Source organism: Equus caballus, chromosome 13 (genome assembly GCF_041296265.1).
Source record: "Equus caballus isolate H_3958 breed thoroughbred chromosome 13, TB-T2T, whole genome shotgun sequence".
NCBI lineage: Eukaryota > Metazoa > Chordata > Mammalia > Perissodactyla > Equidae > Equus > Equus caballus.
In genome coordinates, this window is record NC_091696.1 from 38,168,082 (window position 1) to 38,186,243 (window position 18,162).

General features: G+C 40.8%; 1 protein-coding gene and 1 long non-coding RNA gene across 4 annotated transcripts in view; one reads left to right on the plus strand and one right to left on the minus strand.

Annotated features, from left to right (window-relative positions):
* Positions 1 to 2,794, plus strand: part of LOC138917171 (uncharacterized) — a 39,942-nt gene extending 37,148 nt beyond the window's left edge. Inside the window, exon 4 of the long non-coding RNA XR_011424779.1 lies at positions 2,662 to 2,794. This is a non-coding gene — a long non-coding RNA (uncharacterized lncRNA). The remainder of the gene's footprint in view (positions 1 to 2,661) is intronic.
* A 1,980-nt stretch (positions 2,795 to 4,774) lies between these two features.
* Positions 4,775 to 18,162, minus strand: part of LOC111767536 (transport and Golgi organization protein 1 homolog) — a 44,629-nt gene continuing 31,241 nt past the window's right edge. For 2 of the 3 annotated variants that reach the window (XM_070232229.1, XM_070232226.1), the window contains 13 exons: positions 17,219 to 17,350; positions 13,693 to 13,714; positions 12,865 to 12,953; positions 12,522 to 12,599; positions 12,331 to 12,429; positions 11,052 to 11,124; positions 10,743 to 10,881; positions 8,585 to 8,686; positions 7,833 to 7,893; positions 7,688 to 7,723; positions 7,545 to 7,612; positions 7,325 to 7,419; positions 4,775 to 4,910 (listed from right to left, as the gene is read on the minus strand). In XM_070232229.1, coding sequence (XP_070088330.1) covers positions 4,903 to 4,910; positions 7,325 to 7,419; positions 7,545 to 7,612; positions 7,688 to 7,723; positions 7,833 to 7,893; positions 8,585 to 8,686; positions 10,743 to 10,881; positions 11,052 to 11,124; positions 12,331 to 12,429; positions 12,522 to 12,599; positions 12,865 to 12,927 — 822 coding nt within the window. In that variant the 5' untranslated portion in view covers positions 12,928 to 12,953; positions 13,693 to 13,714; positions 17,219 to 17,350 and the 3' untranslated portion in view covers positions 4,775 to 4,902. The remainder of the gene's footprint in view (positions 4,911 to 7,324; positions 7,420 to 7,544; positions 7,613 to 7,687; positions 7,724 to 7,832; positions 7,894 to 8,584; positions 8,687 to 10,742; positions 10,882 to 11,051; positions 11,125 to 12,330; positions 12,430 to 12,521; positions 12,600 to 12,864; positions 12,954 to 13,692; positions 13,715 to 17,218; positions 17,351 to 18,162) is intronic. The other variant, XM_070232228.1, reaches the window with a different exon arrangement.

Below are 18,162 nucleotides of genomic sequence, written 5' to 3' on the forward strand. Positions count from 1 at the left end.
TTTATAGCTTCAAGAAGGAAGAATCTGTGAATATACTGAAAGCCATTGAGATGTACGTCATCAATGGGAGAAGTGTATGATTTCTGAATTATATCTCAATAAAGTTGTTTTCAGAAACATAAGGAACTCTTATTTAATAGAAGTCATGGGAGTTAGACTGGCTCCTGGAAGCCTTGTCAAGATCCTGCTTCAAGATATGGAAGTGTAGGGTCCATTTCATTTTTGGTTTGTTTTCCTGTAAGTACATGGTTCATATATGTGAAAGTTGGCAGCCCTGGGAGCAGTGGTATCGAAGCATTGGTGTTGGTACTAGTCTGTTAAAAAGTGGGATGTCATTTGTGCTCTGTGCTTTCTAGATTGTTGGCCTTTAGCAACTTCTGAGTCATCCCTTCCTTTTGCTCTTGGAAGCTGCCCCCAGAAACTCTGTGTCCAACCAGCATGATGGGAGCCCTTGAGAAGTCCCTCACAAAATAGGTGGCTGCATCCTGCTAGGATGTTTATAATGGGGAAATCATTAGGAGTGACATGACCAGCAGGTGAATGAGTTGTGCTTTCTTTAGTAAAGTGTTCACGTCCAGAGTGTTGATTTATGCAAAGCTAAAAGGGTCCTTAATGTCCTTAGGCTTGTCCAAATATAAAGAAATTCCAGATTCTTACTGTGAAACGTTTACTTTGTCATTAAAAAACACGTCTACCTCCAGGAGAAGGAGCGAGAGGTGGGGGGTGGAAAGATACTGAGAACACCCTACAGAGATAAGTGGATGTGTTTTGATCGGCCTGCGCCAGATTCGTAGAGAGGGATCTGGAAAGGTCTAGTGGTCAAGAATAACCCTTACATTGAGGCAGAATCATCCCACATGAATAGCTCCAATCAAAGAAGAATCTATTCTGTTTCTTTTGAGTCTACAAAGGAGGAAATTTCTTGATAGTCTCCATTGAAACATTTCCTTCTCTACCTAGGCTACATTCTCATAGATGAATTAAGCTCTCTTTCCCTACCTCATCTTTGAGAACCTGGATAAATTTACTCGTCTTCCAGTTCCCACAGCCAACCTTGTTCGTGGTCATTGACTGTCAGAATCTCAGCTTTTTGGCCCCATTGGATCTCATCTAGGTAGGAGTCAACTACTGATATCAGTGTCCAGACAGTTGCCAGATGTAATGAGAGTGCCCACGACTGGGGATGTTTAACCAGGTAGTGACCAGATGGTCTTTGTCTTTTTTGTGCATTTGGTCCACGTGTTTATCCATTGTGCTGAGAGCTACTGCTCTCTCTCTGACAGTGGTGACTCAAAGACGGTGTCTGTTTCCCATGAGCACACATTTTACTGACCCCAGCTGTGAGGGCTGAAGAGGAAAATGTTATAGATTTCAGAGGCTACTTTCTAGCGAAGTTTTATTTGCACAAAACTGAAGTTTGGTATGTGGATTAGTACGAATTACATTGTGAGTTTGTTTTTTCCTAAGATCCTTGTAAATCTAGTTTTTCTAAAACAATGTTTGCCTTTTTATGTTGCCTTTGGTTTTGGTGAAGATGCATTCCAGAAATTTTGTATTCCCTTACAAATTAATTTTCATGGTTGCTGTTGCTTGATTTAGGTGCAATACTATGAAATATGAATGTGAATTCTTTTTGTTAGCTATGTGGAATTGTGTTTTTAACTAACTTCAATTCTCATAGTTTTAATCATAATATACAAGATCACAGTATTATGCGAATCTTTACGTACTTCCGAAATCTGACATTATGTGCTCTGCTCAGAATCAAAGTGAACATTGAAAGAAAACCTCAGTGATTTCAGAAGCCTGGACTAACCAATAATCTATACTTAATTTTTATTGGAATAGTAATCCAAGTATTATTATAATAGCAGCTGCCCATGTCTCTCAGCTATGTGCATATTTGTTAACATCTCTCTATATTATTCTCGTTTGTGTCTTAAGCACACATCTTTGATTGTTTTTGCCCATTCTTCTGGATATTTGGGCAGATTTTTGAAGATGTTTCAAAGGATTTTATCGAAGTTCTTCGTGAATCTACAACAGAAGACCTAGGTTTCCATCCTCTACAAGTTTGATTTGACTTATTTTTCAATTATAAATTGATTTATAAACTCGTAAGCTCTGTTAACTGTTTAAAAAATATTTGCAATGTGTTTGTTAGCAAGTAAAACTTATCAGTTTGTGTATCACACACAGCTTAAGTGTGGTATAATTCATGCATAACCAAAGCACATTTTTAATGAATTCAATTTGTTGATGTTTGACATACGTATGCAGCAATGAAACCACCACCGTGTGTCTGTGTGTGTGTTTACAGTGTGGTGAGAGACTGGCGGTGGGCACAGGCACTGGAAACTCGCCTCCCTCGTTCTTGAGAGCCGCAGCACCCGCTCTTCTGCAAAATGGCCCTGCTCTTTTCACCCCTTTCCCATCCATTACCACAATTCACTGCCATAGTTATGTCCTATTGTCATGGAATAATGCAATACATGCTTTTATATTTCATAAAGTTATTTATATTTAAATAAAAAATACTTGCATGCATACTGGATTTTGTGTTTCTACTGTTGTTGACTGTAATGCATAACTTAATGCTTTCAGAAGACCAATTTCCTAAGACAAAGTTGACTTACCAGGGGCATGTTCAAAACTTCACAGGACTGTCGAGGTTCCAAATGGACACTAATCCATTAGCCTGAGTCCCCCAAGGAAGAGGATGTGGAACAGAGCCACCGTTGACCTGCTGTGGACATGTGGTGTGTGAGATATAAACCTTCGCTGTGGTAAGCCACTGAGAGTCTGGATCACTCATTCACAGACGTAACCTTCTTTGTCCTGACTGATGCATGACTTAATGCCGTTATAAGAGAAATTTCCCAAGACGCAGTCAACCACAGGCTTCCTCAGCACCTCAGAGAGCAGGCCTCGAAGGGGGGCCAGGGTGGAACCACTGTGCAAGGCAGACCTTCTGCAAGGTCCAGTTACAGCACTCGCCACCTATGAGACCTTGAGCAATTCTCTTCCTCTGGCTCCTCATCCCTAAAATGGGATATGGGGAGTGCTGGGTAAATACGATAACACACGTGAAGATTTTTTTCTCTGGGCACATTATACTGCTCAGAGGGAAACCTCAATACATTTTCCCTAATATTAATCAGAGCCTTGGTCCCAACTCATTAGGGTGGGAAGCATTTCTGACTGACAGTAGGAGGAGATAAAGTGTCCTTGACGCCTGACCACCCTGGATGGGATTCAATCCCATCTCTGTCAGTATCAGGCATGGGACCTTGGAGGCAGCACAGTGCCCGGTACCTGGTTTTAGAACATAATGCAGCTGCGGCTGGGGTGGGTGGAAACGCAGTACGAGCTCAGGAGCTGTGAGGAAGACTGCTCAGGGTCAGCTCCCCACAGGGCAGGCTCTGGAGTTTACCGCCAAGCGGCGGCACATTCTCCTGAAAGTCAACCCTATAAGTGATTGACCCAGAGGCTAAATGCAGTGAGCCCAGGAATAATGGCAAGTACCCATCTTCCCAAGTGTGATGGCCCCTGCAGAGCTCGGCCCCAGGGAGGTGGGAGCCTTGGGGCTCAGGGAACCCCGAAGCCCAAGATTCTTAACTTTCTGCCGGCTTCTCTCTGGGCCCCTTCACAGAGCCACTCCAGCCTCCCACCCTAGCCCAGCTCCCCCTCTTCCTCCTTGCTTCCTCTTGTCTCTGCTTCTCTCTAGTCCTGTTTCCTTCTGACTCCCTGTCACTCTCTAGGACTTAACCACCCCCCGCCCCCGACATCACTCACTCTCCCCCTGCCTGTCTCTTTCTTGTCTCTCTCCCCAGGCCCTCACACCCTCTGCTCCACTGCAGTCCTGTCCAGGACCACAGACACCACCACCCTCACCTCCACACCCTCCCTGCCATGTTTTGGCCCAGGCTTTGCTCACAGTGAATGAGAATCTAGTTTACCGAGTCTGTTCATGCTGAGATTTACTGCTGTGCCGTTGTTCCCAGCCACTCCTGGGCAGCATGTGCACAGTCAGACCTTGACCTTTTGGTCTGGTCTCAACCCCAGAACTGATGAAGGGCTGGCCACTTACTCCTGCTTGGAAGGAGGGAGGGCCCTTCAGCCTCCAGGGGCTGCGGGGGCAGAATGGATTGGATTGGGGGACCTGGAGGGAGCCAGCTGGTTCCACCCCAGCCCCTTCTCCTTGGGGTATGTGGGGGATCCCATGCCATTGATCTCTGCCCTGCCCATCCCTCAGTAAGGAAATCATGGGAGGATTATGGGACCTCATGGGACTTACAAAAAACTCTGCTTCCATCAATTCCTCACAAAGCCTCCTGGACTTGGTGCTATTGGGGGGCAGCTGGCAAGTTGGGTGAAGGGCTCAAAACCTGGATTACCGCAGGGCCTCTTCACTGGTCTCCCGGAGCCACTCCCGGTTCCTCATCTATTCCCCACCATCAGAAATCGGCCACTTCCTGGGGACAGATAGCTGTCTCTCTGATCACCAGACACCCCTGGGACTGGCAGGCACCTGTGAGTATTTACTGACTGAACAAACACAACCACAGCCAGATCCAGATGTAGGATGTGTCCACCACCACAGAAGGATTTCTCAGGCCCCTCGCAGTCAACAGTACCCCTCCCAAAATAACCTTGCTTCTGCCTCATTCCCATGGTTTCTGCCTGTTTTTGAACTGCGCGTACAAGACTCACACTGTGTACACTCCCTGGAGTGAGTCGGTTGGTCCTCCAAAAAGCAGACGCTGACACTGAGTTAGAACCATAAAGGGTGTATTAGGGGAGACAATAGGAAAGATAAAAGTGGAGGAGGCAGGATTGGGTGGGGAAAACCATAATCAATTGCCATAGCCTTTTATCACGGCTCAGGCTCCTCTTTCAAAATCATCGTCCTGTAAGGCAAAAAGATTTGAGGTTATTTCAATGTGATCTTATTTTGTCCTGTATACATTTGTCTTCTATAATATATCTGTGGCTTCTGATGAGCACTTTACTGTGTGGCTGCATATTTAATGGAAAATAATTGCCTTTGGGTCTCAGGTATAGATCTCTGAACTCACATATTCTCAAAATTATCTTTCTTTTTTTGACTGGAAGTTCCTGAATTTCACTAGGAAAAAGGGGACTCTTTGCCTCATCCTTTGAAACAGGGATTGTTCATCTCTGGGCCTGAGCTCTTACGCCCTTAGTTTAGTTGAATGTACCTCAGTGACCATCTTCTGATAATCTTCTGTGTGGAGATATTTTCATTTGAACAGTGAGAATGGTGAGTGCCAACATGTCCCAGCCATTTTGCAAGACACTTTCATTATGTACTTAATCTCGTCTTCCTCACAATGACCTCAGGAACCAATATTACCCCATCTCACAGACAGCGGGGCTGAGGCTCTGAGTAGGCCCCACTGAGAGCTGGTATTAGGGGCTGAGACAGTGGGAACACAAGCAAAGAGATGGGATACTGTGTGGTAAGCTTAGGGAGATGCAAAGCTGACAGTCAGGGGTGGTGACTGGAGGATGCAGGGATGTGGTGAGAGGGGTCCAGCAGGGGTGGCTGCTCGTCAACCTTGAATCTCCCACAAAGAGTCCGACTCACTGAAGGCCAAGGCAGCCACTCAGCTGATCTAGATCCTGTCTGCACTCTTAGTCTCATGGGGGCACAATAATCTCAGGCAGACACAGTATCCTGAAAGAACCAAGTAAAATCTCCAAACCTCCAGGCACTTTTTCTATCACACAGATCCAGAACTTTCAGAAACCCAAGGGAAACAAGATCTCTATTTAGATTATGAACCAAGGGCTTTATGGCAACAGTGACATCTTGGTGAGGACAACTGCATTGCCCACACTGTGTGACTGGAAAACACGCAGTGGCTCTGCGTGGACCTCACACTGCCTTCACACTCCCTGCTCAAGCTGCTTGCCCTGCTGGGAATGGCCTTCCAGCTCCATCTAAGGTAACCCAGCCAACTCCCACCAGGCCCCTCCTCAATTCCTCCTTCTCTGCCACAACCTCCCGTTTCATCCTGGTGAGATTCACGTCTCCCTCTTTTGTCCTCCAGTGCCCTTCACTGGTGCTTCCATCATGGTGAATACAAGCTCTTTAATAGAAAAATCTCTCTCTGCTCTAGGACACCTTAAGCCCTTGAAGTTAGGGGTGTGCCTCATCCCCCACAGAGCTCGGCACATGGTCTCTGTACAACGCGCATCCACAGAACCGCTCCTTCCACATTTCTGTAGAAAGCGTCTTTCCTTCTGTATAAGAGATACTTGCACACACTGTGAGGAAGGAAAACAAACCCTCCACGCCTTCCTCCACCATCTGACATTCTTTCCCACTTCAGGGCCCTCACCAATAGTGGAGGTTCCCTACACGCCTCAGGTGACCCCTAAGGACAAGGGGGAGACCATCCCCTGACCCTCGAGGAAGACACCACAGGGCCCTGGTTCAGGAGTTTTTGTTACTCATCAACCACTTGTGGAAAAGTCAGGGCTCAACTAGCTGGAAATCAACAATGAAAGAGGGTTTCCCAATACACATCAAGGGAACTCACAGTTTCATCAGAGAGTAAAATTAAAATGAGAATAAGCTTGGACGGGATAATAGCAAGACACTCTTAAATGAACAGCACAGGTCCTTTTCTTCAGGCCACAGGTGGATTTTTCACTCTCTCACTCTTCATATAAGCTACCTTCTATATGTGACCAGGCATTATATAAATATTTATGAAAAGAAATGGACTTAGGATAATATTATAGTAATAAGAAAAGGGAAGATATGGGGATTTAACAGTAAAGCTGTAGCATTACCCTGATAATGTCAGGAGTAAAATTACTTAGAAATTTAATTTATGAATGGAATACTATAGTCCACAATTAAAAGTTAAACAGAAAAAATAAGGGAGCCTCCAAAATGGTATGGAAATGACTTTTTTTTCTCAACTAAAAGAAAAACAAAGTCTTCACCATTGACTCAAGGTGGGAAGGAAGCATAGACCCACAACCCCTCCAGGCACATCTCTCCAATTAAGAGCAACCCAAGGTCCTGGAGGTGTTGGTGAGTGGAGAAGGTCCACGGTCAGTGGAGGGGCATGAGCTCCACCAGTCACAGGGCACAGGCCCAGAAAGCCATTGTGGCTGGGGCACCTGAGGAAGACATCTTCCTGTCACCCCTTGAGACAACCTGTTGTCTTCATGTCGTGCTTGGGATTGTTTCCAGACAACATGACAATCCCCCACAGAAACAGTGGGACATGGAGTGGTTTTGCAGCAGAAATTAAGTGGCTGCACTTCACAATGTGCTCCCTACCTCTCTGTGCAGGGTTCTGCAGCCCAGGTCTTTGCAACATTGGTTCGTACGGCCTGTATCCCTCAGGAAGCCTCTTTTGGGACATTATCTCCAATCTGGAATATAGAAAAGGAATGGACTTCAGTAAGAATTACAACACCAAGTCCTTTGCTAGGCACTAAACAGCTTAGCCTTAATACCTCAAAAACACCCTTAAAAAATGTTTTTCAAAATCCCACACCTGTGTTTCAAGTGAGCGGCTTCCCTGCTCTGCTCCACTATCTCCCTCTCCAAAATCCGAGCCTTGATCTGTTGGAGAAAAATACACCCAGCTTCGGTTGTGACAGACTGTGCACAAAGGGAAGGAAGGAAAACAAAACTTACCCAACTATCTTGAGCATTCTTCTCATGCACAGCGATCTGAAAAGCCAACAGGTTAAAAACCCTATGTTAGGGCTTCCAAGGGCCATTGTAACCCTCTGCATTGGGTGCTGAAGGATCCAGGAGCTTTGGGCAGAATGCAGGTTACCTGGTGTCTGAAGGTGGACTCTACTTGCTGCACCTGTTGCCGCATTTGATCAGTTTGTTGCCTATGAGTGACAATTGCTTTCATCAGATAAAGCACAATATTGAGGATGATTTTAAATAATCTGTCCATGTTCCCATTATCCAAACTGTACCCTTATACATATCATCCAATCCTATAAGACACATTTCATGAGGTTACAAAAGTAAGTAGGATCAAAGCGATTGCTGCTTTGTTTCCTTATTTATTATCGAATGCCTGCCAGCTTCTCAGTTGATAGAATTCCCTTGCTGATTCTCAGTATCTCCCTAATTTATCCTGCAGTGAGTACCTTTCATCATACAGCTTGATTCTTCTTTTCCTTCTATCCTGATCATGTTCCTCAGGACTACAACAACTGGGTCTCTAAAGTGGCATGCGCATATTTATTGATGAGATTCGTCTGACACCAAACTGCTTCCCTAAGGTTTCTAACAATTTTTACCTCCTCCAGAAACATTTTTGTGAACCACGTTTCCACACAGTCTGGCCAGCATTAAGGATCAGGAAATTTTTCGGAACTTCATTTTTTTTAAGTTAATATTTTAACTTGACATTTGTAAAACTTAACATTGTTCATTCTTGAGGGAAATCTCTATATAAATGTCTTCTGAACATTTGTTTGTATTTGTATATGAATTGGGTCTCAACATTGTACAAAAGTTTAAATCCAGCAAGGGTGTTATAAGTTGCTGACGGTCAGAAGCTGAACTCACTTGCAGCGCTGCATTTCTTCTGCAGCCAATTTCACCTTCTTTTCTGCTGATGAGAGCTGCTTCTCCTTTTCCACCCTCTCACGTTCTTTCATTCTCAGCTTCCTAAGAGGGGAAAAAAATATGCATTTTCCAGTAGCCCCTGTGACATTTTGCCTTTCTAGCCTCCCAGAAATCTAAAGGGCAGGATTCAAATGTCCCCTCCCATCCTTCCCCACAAATGCGTAGATTGACAAATATAGTGAGAGGAAAGAATTGAAGCCCCTCATCAGAGGACAGAGAAAAATCAAACTCCAGTCTGCTGGCAAGTCTTTGGCAATTCTGAGTTTCTCTTCCCAGTTCTGTTTTCCTAGTCATTAGTAAATAAACTAAACAAATATGAAAAGCACATATGAGATGCGCCATGTGCCCTCCCACGCTTGGTCTCTTGTGACTGGGACAGCGTACGTTCATTTTCTTTCAATGTGGAAACCAGGCCTGACCAGCTCTTCGCAACTAAACACATTAGGATGAAGCAGGAGTTCATGACTTGTCTGACTTCTCCCAGGGAAAGTCCAGAGGCCATGACACAGCCATGGATCCTCCCTGGACATGGTGTAATAACATTGGATAATTAACTACTGGACATTTCTACAGTTCAAGAGTGGAACTCCTGCCACCTACTTCAAAGGTCCTAGTTGAGCAGAACAGAAACTGTTGAATGAAAGGTGATCTGAATTGCCCCATAGTCAGGGTGTTATCTCCTGAAAATGGAAAGCCTTCGAATTGAAGATATTGATCTGCTTTAATAGCAGATTGATTTCATTAACAAATACTTTGATTTCATTGACAGTGAAGGCAGCAAAGGGCAAGGGCTCAAGGCAGATTTGCTGTGTTGCCTTTAAACTACTTTGTTCAAGGTTCTGATTCAAAAGATTCTCAACTTGACGTTGCATTTGCTATGGATCACACACAAAATTAAAAGAGCTCTAGGAAACTGGGACAGAAACACTACAGAGAGAAAGTTCATGTGTTTGTTTCTGGCCAGCCAGGCAACCTTTCAGCAAATGCTGTCTGGACAAGCTATAAAGTAGTGGGTGCATTGTAAGGTGTTGAGGACACAGAGGGAAGCAGGGCACTATCTCCACCCCAAAACATCTCATATGTAATACAAACAAGATGCCAGTGTGGAGATAAAGCCCTACCTCAGGCTTGGGAAGGGATAAGACAAACCTGACTCCTACGGGAATAGAAGAAAAGTTTTACTTTTGAACATGGATGAGTGGGTGTGAAATCCCTCATCTCCCCATGAGAACAACAGGAAACATTGGCCAAAATATGAAAATTCATGATTGCACCAAATTGCTAACAAGCCAGTAGAGAGACATGAAGCCAAGATGGAGAAGAAGGAAGCCCAGGATTATGATCAGCCTGGCATTTGGGGCCACTTTCCCCAGGGTTCATGAACTAATTCCAGAGGGGAGTTTGAGTTGCAAAGAAGCTGAGGAGCGTTTGCACACATCCACGGGCACAGAAGTAAAACAACTGGAGTTCACGGTCACTAAATGAAGGTCATCCCTAGAAAAACCTGCAGGCCTTAGCTGGGTCCCAGGAGATGACACACTAAGAACAAAGGTGGACAGAAAACACACTGGCCTTAGGAGGGATTGAGCCTTCAGTGAATGGTCTGAATTGCTAACTGGATGATTAGGATTCAGTAGTGCTGGCGTCCCTGATCACCCGCCAGATATAAACTCCCAGATTTTCTGCAGCAAGATAACAACAAAATAGCCCTCAATTTTTCTCTAAATATTTTCTACCCAAAGTCTAGGGTTTAATAGGAAATGATAAACATATGGCAGGTCATGACAATATGATGAGATTGAAACCTAGAGTACAATGTAAATTCACCAAGAGGGTTCCAGATAATGAAGTGATTAAAGTTGGTACCAGGACTCATATCCTAAATTAATTACAAACAGGAATCGCTGATAATCAGTTGGAATGGAAAAGAAGATGCAGATAACAAAAATCAAGGCAGAAATGAGAAACACAATTCTGTACTGACTGAATATGGTGAAAATACAGTGATAAATATTGTACGAAATTATAATTATCTACATTGGTCTATACTTTCACTAATACAACACTATTTGTAACTATCAACACTTGAACATCTTACTTGTCTATGACCATCTTGCTTTGTCCAAAGAGTTCATCAGTCACGCCTATGTTCATCTTCAACATTTTTAATTCAGCTTCCTTTTCCACTTTAATAGATCTCAAAGCCTCACAGTTCTCTTTTAGTGTCTTTCTCCCTTCTGTAAAGCATAAAACAATTTTCTTTGTCTGTGTGCACACATTCTCAAGAACTGGGTTGTGATGGGGAGAGGAGAAAGGAGAGAATCCTGAAGGCTAGAAGACATTTTTTACCTTCCCAGTGCAAACTTATTTTTAATATATGGAATTTTCTTCCCAACAATCAACATACCTTCCAGATTACATTCACTAGATGTCGAGGCTTTGTGGTTCGAATCCTTGAATCCTCCACTCATATCTCCTGACTTTAAGACAGATTTGAGAAAAGATATTCAAGAAGTAATGATTGTACAACAATGTGAATGTATCTTACACTACTAAAATGTACACTTGCAAGGGTTAGATGGCAAATATTAGGTGTATTTTACCTCGATTAAAAATAAGAAAATTTAAAAGGAAGTAATGATGTTTAGTTCTCTGATTTATATAACCTATGGGAGGAACTTTTTGTTATCTGCTCCTTCTTGCCCGTAAGCTGAGCATTTTCCTTCTGTACCTGCTGTTCTTCAGACTTCAATTTCGGTTCGCGGACATGAACTTCATTAAGGGGGATTCAAACCTAAAGCCAAACATTCTCACTAATGACTTAGTTTCCAAGAAGAAAAATCTCTAAAACAATAACGTATAAATTTAATATTCTAAGACATGACATATTTGTTCTTCATCAAACTTAAGGTGTACAATGAAATTCTTGCAGCAAATCTAGGTAGTTTACTTCTGAAATTCCTGAGGTGTTCATTGAAATATCAACTTTTAAGTTCTCTGTAGATTTTTCTTTTCTGCTATCTGCATGTAGGATAGAAAGAAAACATGTACTGGATTTCAATAGGAACACCGGACGGTATGCTAAAAAGAAGAAATGCCAACCAGACGTACCCCACATCAGCCCCTGTTTCATTAAAAGCGGTTGATCCAGTTTCAGCCAAGGAGAAAAGTCAAACACAGAAATAAATGAGGAACTAAGAGAATAGTAGAAGTCAGAAATATTTTATGGGCACTCCAACTTTCTACTATTGAGACAATGAGATACTTGACTGGGGGACAAGGCAAAGCAAAGAAGGTCTAAAACCTTGAAGCCAAACGGCTCAAATGAGCAGCTTTTCTTAGTGGAAGGTAAATACTGTCACTAGAATCACTTTGAAAATTCCCTGCTCTGCACTAAGAGGGATAGGACTGTTCAACATGGCTAGACATCTCTAGTACTCTCTCCTACAATTTCTCAGTTCTATGTTTCTTGGAGGAGAGGAAGTGCTGGATGATATAAAGAAATTACCCAGGGTTGTAAAAACAGAAAAACATTCTTCCTAAGTCCTTAAATTTAAAAAGGCATTGTGGGTATTAGTACTTGGAACAGCAGTGAACAGCATGGAAGAATGCAGGGCTCAATTCACCCCATCAACAAAAAGGCTCAAAATCAAATTATGGTAATAACTTGGTAGCAAAACTCTCACCAAATCCCGATTCTCGTTGTTTCTATCTCTGTCATATTCCAGTTCAGCAAATATCCTTTCAATGATGTCATTAATGTTTTCCAGCATTTTGATGTTTTTCTTCAACAAAACATATAGAGATCAGCAATATTTACTCGTTACTTTTACTTCTGTTTTTAGAGTGTAATCTATGAAAAAGAAGGGATTTTTACCTTAAATTTCCGTGCTTCATCACCGAGAATCTTGTTCTGCCTCTTAGTTTCTTGAGCAAATTTATTTGCTTCATTGAGCTATACAAATAGTAATAAAGAATTCAGAACTCAAAAATACTTATTATAATGATAGTGAAACTTAGTCCCCCATGGGTAAGTCTTTACAGAAATTTAAAAAGTGGTACTTTATATATAAGATGCTTGCTTTGAATTTAGACTGTTATACAACATAATGAAATGTCACACTAGGTTGAAAGAAGGCACAGCAAAATAACTGAACTAGAAGAAAGTGGAAGTACTTCAAGATGAAGCCATGAAAACAAAAATTCAAGGATGATTATACCTTGTGTTCACAAAGAGATAATTTTTTGACCAGTTCTGAATTTTCTTTCAAGTAAGTCTTCATCGTATAAGAACTGTGACGGAAATTAGCTAAAAAGAGAGCAAAACCATTTCTAAGATTATTACACAAATGAATAAAATTGAATTACCCCAATGTGTCAACAGCAAAGGCACATTATTGGCACTATGACCATAAATAACATTTTAGCAGGACTATGATCCTGAAGAAAACAAGTTTTAGTTAGTGGCATTTTAAATATAGGAAACAAGTATGGATATAAGAACCCTATTTCAATGAGATTCCTATTTAATCTTTTTTCGAAAATGGGGAAACACAATAAAATGTCTTAGACTAACATCCCATCGTAACCAATATTCTTAGAAAATGTGAACAGTTCAAACAGCCCTGTCATCACCAGAGGGGAAACAGAAAATTCAAGCAACCTATGTACTTACATTCTGTCCTCCAATTATCAAATAAAATAAACAGATCAGTACAATTGCTTTAAAAAACAAAAATTAAAAACCTGGCTTCCTCCAGGTTTTCCCCACTTCCCCACTCGCTTACTAAATATTTCTATGTAAAATTAAACTCATCCTATTTTCCCTACCCCTGTGATCTGTTCCTCCTCTGGCTCTCTTATCTCAATAGATGGCACCTCCTTCTACATTGTCATTTAGACTCCAACCGGCGAAGAGTAAGATTTTCAAGCGTTAAAAAGCCAATTAGACATCAAAAGTCACTATCTTTACTCCCAATTGAATTAAAACTCATCAAACACCAGAACTGAGAAAATATTACAAGGAAAACCGAAGCCTAAACTCTTACCTTGATATGTTCGAAGCTTTATCTAGGAGAGGAAGAAACAAAATTAAATATGATGTCAAAACATACTATTAGTAAAAATCTATCATTCTGATAAAATATCAAAATAATAATCCAATGAGGTTATAATCATCATTTTGTTCAGCATAATGATTCATAGGATTAAAAATAAGAGAAAGTTATAATTCCCTGTTTAAGTCATGAAACTTCACAATCATCTCTGATAAAGAGCACATAGGTAAATAACTTATTTTTGAGCAAAAGACCTCTTTATATTCTATTAAATTAACACCAATCTATTTAATTTTGATAATGGATATGGCAAACATTTTTATAAACACAATAATGCTTCATTTATCTGATTGTTATTTTGTCAAACCCAATATCCACACTGAAGTCCAGAATCTGGGATTGTATTAAAAGTCTCCAATAAAAAAGGCAAAAGATCTGTACTCCTAAGATATGCCTCTTTCACTCAATAGAAAGGTTTTCTGAAATCTAACAGAGTTGGCTGTTTGCTGCATTGATAAACAATTACAACACATCAGGTCCTATGATTTTCAAAGACCACTAAATACATAAAGAGGGTCATCAGATGAGAAAGAGAGGGGGAGATGGCTAGAGGAAAGCACAAGCAACAACAGAAATGACAGCTAACATTTTAAGAAAAGGCAAAAAAGTGCTTCCCAGACCCGAGTCATACCCTGTGGAATTATAGCTCAATAAAATCTAGGCAGGACCTCATTTTAATACCATGGAAAGGCACATTTTATTGACCCCCTAAAACATATTTCCCCTTTGAATAGTTTTAAATGATGATCAGATGCTGAGGCCAGCCCAAATGATATTGCCAAGATACTGGAATATCATTATGGTATCAAAAGACAGTTATAATGCTGTTTTTATAGGAAAATGAATCCATGGAAGGCAAACAAAAAATCACAGATATACCTTTAACTTCACACAATGCGCAGGAATCAGTGCACTTCCCTGTCCCCTGTCACCCAACCCTACAGGGAGGGACAAGTGGGAAGAGGGATGGGCTCACCAAATACTTAATATCTGTGTTTTCTTTTTGAAGGGGAAGGTTTATGAATTGCAGTTTTCTCACTGAAAATATATTGTTGTTTTGCTCAACGAGTTCTTTACTAAAATGGTTAGAGTATTTTACAAAGTCAACTTCCATTTCAAACATTAATTTGTGGTCAGATTAGTAGTCTAAAGGAAGCAAATCAAAGAGCTGGACTCCTGGATCCTGATCCAGCTTGTAAGGAGCTTGGAAATTGTCACTCCTGTCCACATAGCAAGAAAACAGCTGAACAAACTTAAAGTCAAAAGTTCTTCATAGACCTGTCAGAGAACTGAAGTCACAGAGCCAACTGTTGCCTGGAGAATCAGTGAACCAGACTGGCGGATCATACAATCACCACTAATTGGACCAGAAGCCCAAGGTCAGGAATCTCCACAGGAACTAGAACGCCATGGTAGGAAAACACCATAACGGATGAATTCCTGGATGCTCAGCATGAAGAAGCAAGAGATTAAAAAAGGCCCGAGTGCCCAATCTTGAGGGGTTCCCATATTTGTGTGAATTTTATCTCCAGGAGTCCTATCAGGTTCTCACAGGAAATACTGGAGAAAAATCCCCTCATTCTATTGGCAGGAAGGGGGAAAATAGCCATTTAGAAATAAACTCATGGTATTTATTCTTCTTGAAAAGACCTGCATGCAAGAGAAACTACTTTAGCAGAGCCTAAGTGGTATTTTTCCAAAGACTAAGTGACCTAGGTGAAGGGAAGTACCCAGCTCCAGAGCTCTCTCTTCTTCCTGTCTCACCTAAGAGTAAACTCAGCCTAATCCCAGCCAGATAAACGTAAATCCTCAGACTAAAGGCCTATTTACCTCAGTTCTTCTTTTAAACCAGGACATGATACCCAGCTTTCAACAAAACCTTATATGGCAGGCTAAAAGAAAAAACACAGTTTGAACACAGAGAGTAAGCATTAGAATCACACTCAGTATGGCAGAGATGATGGAATTATCAGGCTAAGAATGGAAAACCATGATGATTAACACACTAACAGGTCTAACACAAAATGGAGAAAACACACAAGAAGAGACAGTGAATACAAGCAGAGAGATGAAAATTCTACGGGCCAAAAGGAAATTCTAGAAATCAAAAACACCATAACAGAAATTAGGAATGCCTTTGATGCATTCATTAACAGACTTGACATAGCTGAGGAAAGAATCATCAAGCTTGAAGAAATGTTAGTAGAAGCTTTAAAAACAGAAATGGAAAGAAAAAATCCCCAAAATAACACACAAAATCAAAGACTAGTGGGACAATTACAAAAGGTGAAACATACACATAATGGGAACCCCGGCAGAAGAAAGGAAAGGAAGAAATATTTGAAGCAATAATAACTGAGAATTTTCCAAAATTAATGATAGTCACCAAACCATAGGTCCAGGAAGCTCAAGGAATTCCAAGCAGGATACACACCAAACAAGAAAAAATGTACACCTAGGCATATACTATTTAAACTACAGAAAAGCAAACACAAAACATTTTGAAAGAAGCCTGGGGTAGGGCAGGGGCACGGGAGTATAACATCCTACCTATAGAGGAACAAGGATAAGAAATACATTCAACTTCTCTTGGGAAACTGTGCAATCAACAAGAAAATAGAATGAAATATTTAAAGTGTTCAAAGAAAGGAACCATCAACCTAGATTTCTGTAGCCAGTGAAATTCTCCTCCAAAACAATACTAAAAAGTAAGGAAAATTATCAGGAATAATGAGTGGCATCATTTTGATGGTAAAGGTGTCAGTTCTCCAAGAAGACATAAAATCCCTAATATGTATGTATTAACAACAGCGTGTCAAAATACATGAGGCAAAAACTGACAGAATTTCCTGGAGAAATAGGAGAATCCACTATCACAGCTGGAGACTTCAAAACCCTCTATCACTCAATGACAGACCCAACTTACAGAAATAAGATGTTGTTCAGTTCAGCTGTATTCTTACTGAATTTCTGTTGAACTGAACAACACCTTCAATCAACTGGATCTGCTGACATCTGTAGAAGACTTCAAGAGCAGAATATACTTTATTTTCAAGCTCACATAGAACATTCACCCAGATACACCATATTCAGGACCATAAAATTCATAAGAAATTTAAAGTAAAAGAAATCAGAGAAACTATGTTCTCAGACCACAATGGAGTTAAACTAGAAATCAGTGAAAGAAAGGCAGTTGGAAAACCACAAAAAAATTGGAGACTAAACACCACACTTCTAAAGAACACATAGGTCAAAGAAGCATCTCAATAGAAATTTAAAAATAATTCAACCTAAATGATAATGAAAATAGGACTTACTAGAATTTGTGGGATGCTGTGAAAGCAGCACTTAGAGGGAAATTTGTAGTACTGAATGCAAACAAAAGGTCCAGTGACTATCAAAATCCCTACTTATTTATGATTAAAAGTATATCCATAAATTACTTTAGTATACTCACAGCAAGGACAGTTTTCCAGTGGAAAATGATGAATGCAGAAATTCCCAAGGAGACAATAATAATGGTCAACTTACACAGGATTCCCAAAACATCAAGCCCAAAGTGGAAAAGTTCATGTGGAATATGGACCAGCTGAAATAATGTTGAAGATAGTGAGGAACCTCAAAGACATTCACAATACATTTGTCACAGAGTCATCTTTAGAAACACTAACCCAGCCTCCAGGAGGACCACACCCCTCGAATGTCTCCTCATGGACAGATGGATTACAAAGGAGCAGGAGGAAACTTTTGGGAGCGATGAGTGTGTTTACTATCTTAATGTGGTGATGGTTTCATTGCTGCATGCATAGGTCAAATATCAACAAACTGGATTCATTACAATGGTGCTGTTACTATACAGAAATTACACCACACTTAAGCTGGAGGAAAAAAAATCTAATACACACACTGTTCGAGATTTTATTTTGCTGGCAAACACATTTCAGATACTTTTTAAAATAGTTAACAGAACTTAAACTATGAATTTATAAACCAGTTAAAATTGAAAACTAATTAAAATCAAACTTATCGTGATCGGGAAGCCTAGGTCTTCTATTGTATATTCATGAAGTACCTAGATAAAACTCTTTGGAACATCTCCAAAAGCACACCCAAATGTATGGAAGAATGGGAAGGAATAATAAAAAATGTGTGTTAAAGATACAAATGAGAATAATAAAGAGATGTTTATAGATATGCACACAACTGAGAGAGATGGGAAGCTGTTATTATGAGGACCCCGGGATTATTTCTCCTACAAAAATTAATTCCAGAGTTTTGCTTAGCTCAAGTTTCTAAAACTATTGAGGTTTACTTTTAATGTCCACTTTGATTGTGAACCAGAGCACATAATATCAGATTTCTGTAGTACATAGAGATTTGCATAATACTGTGATCTTGTAT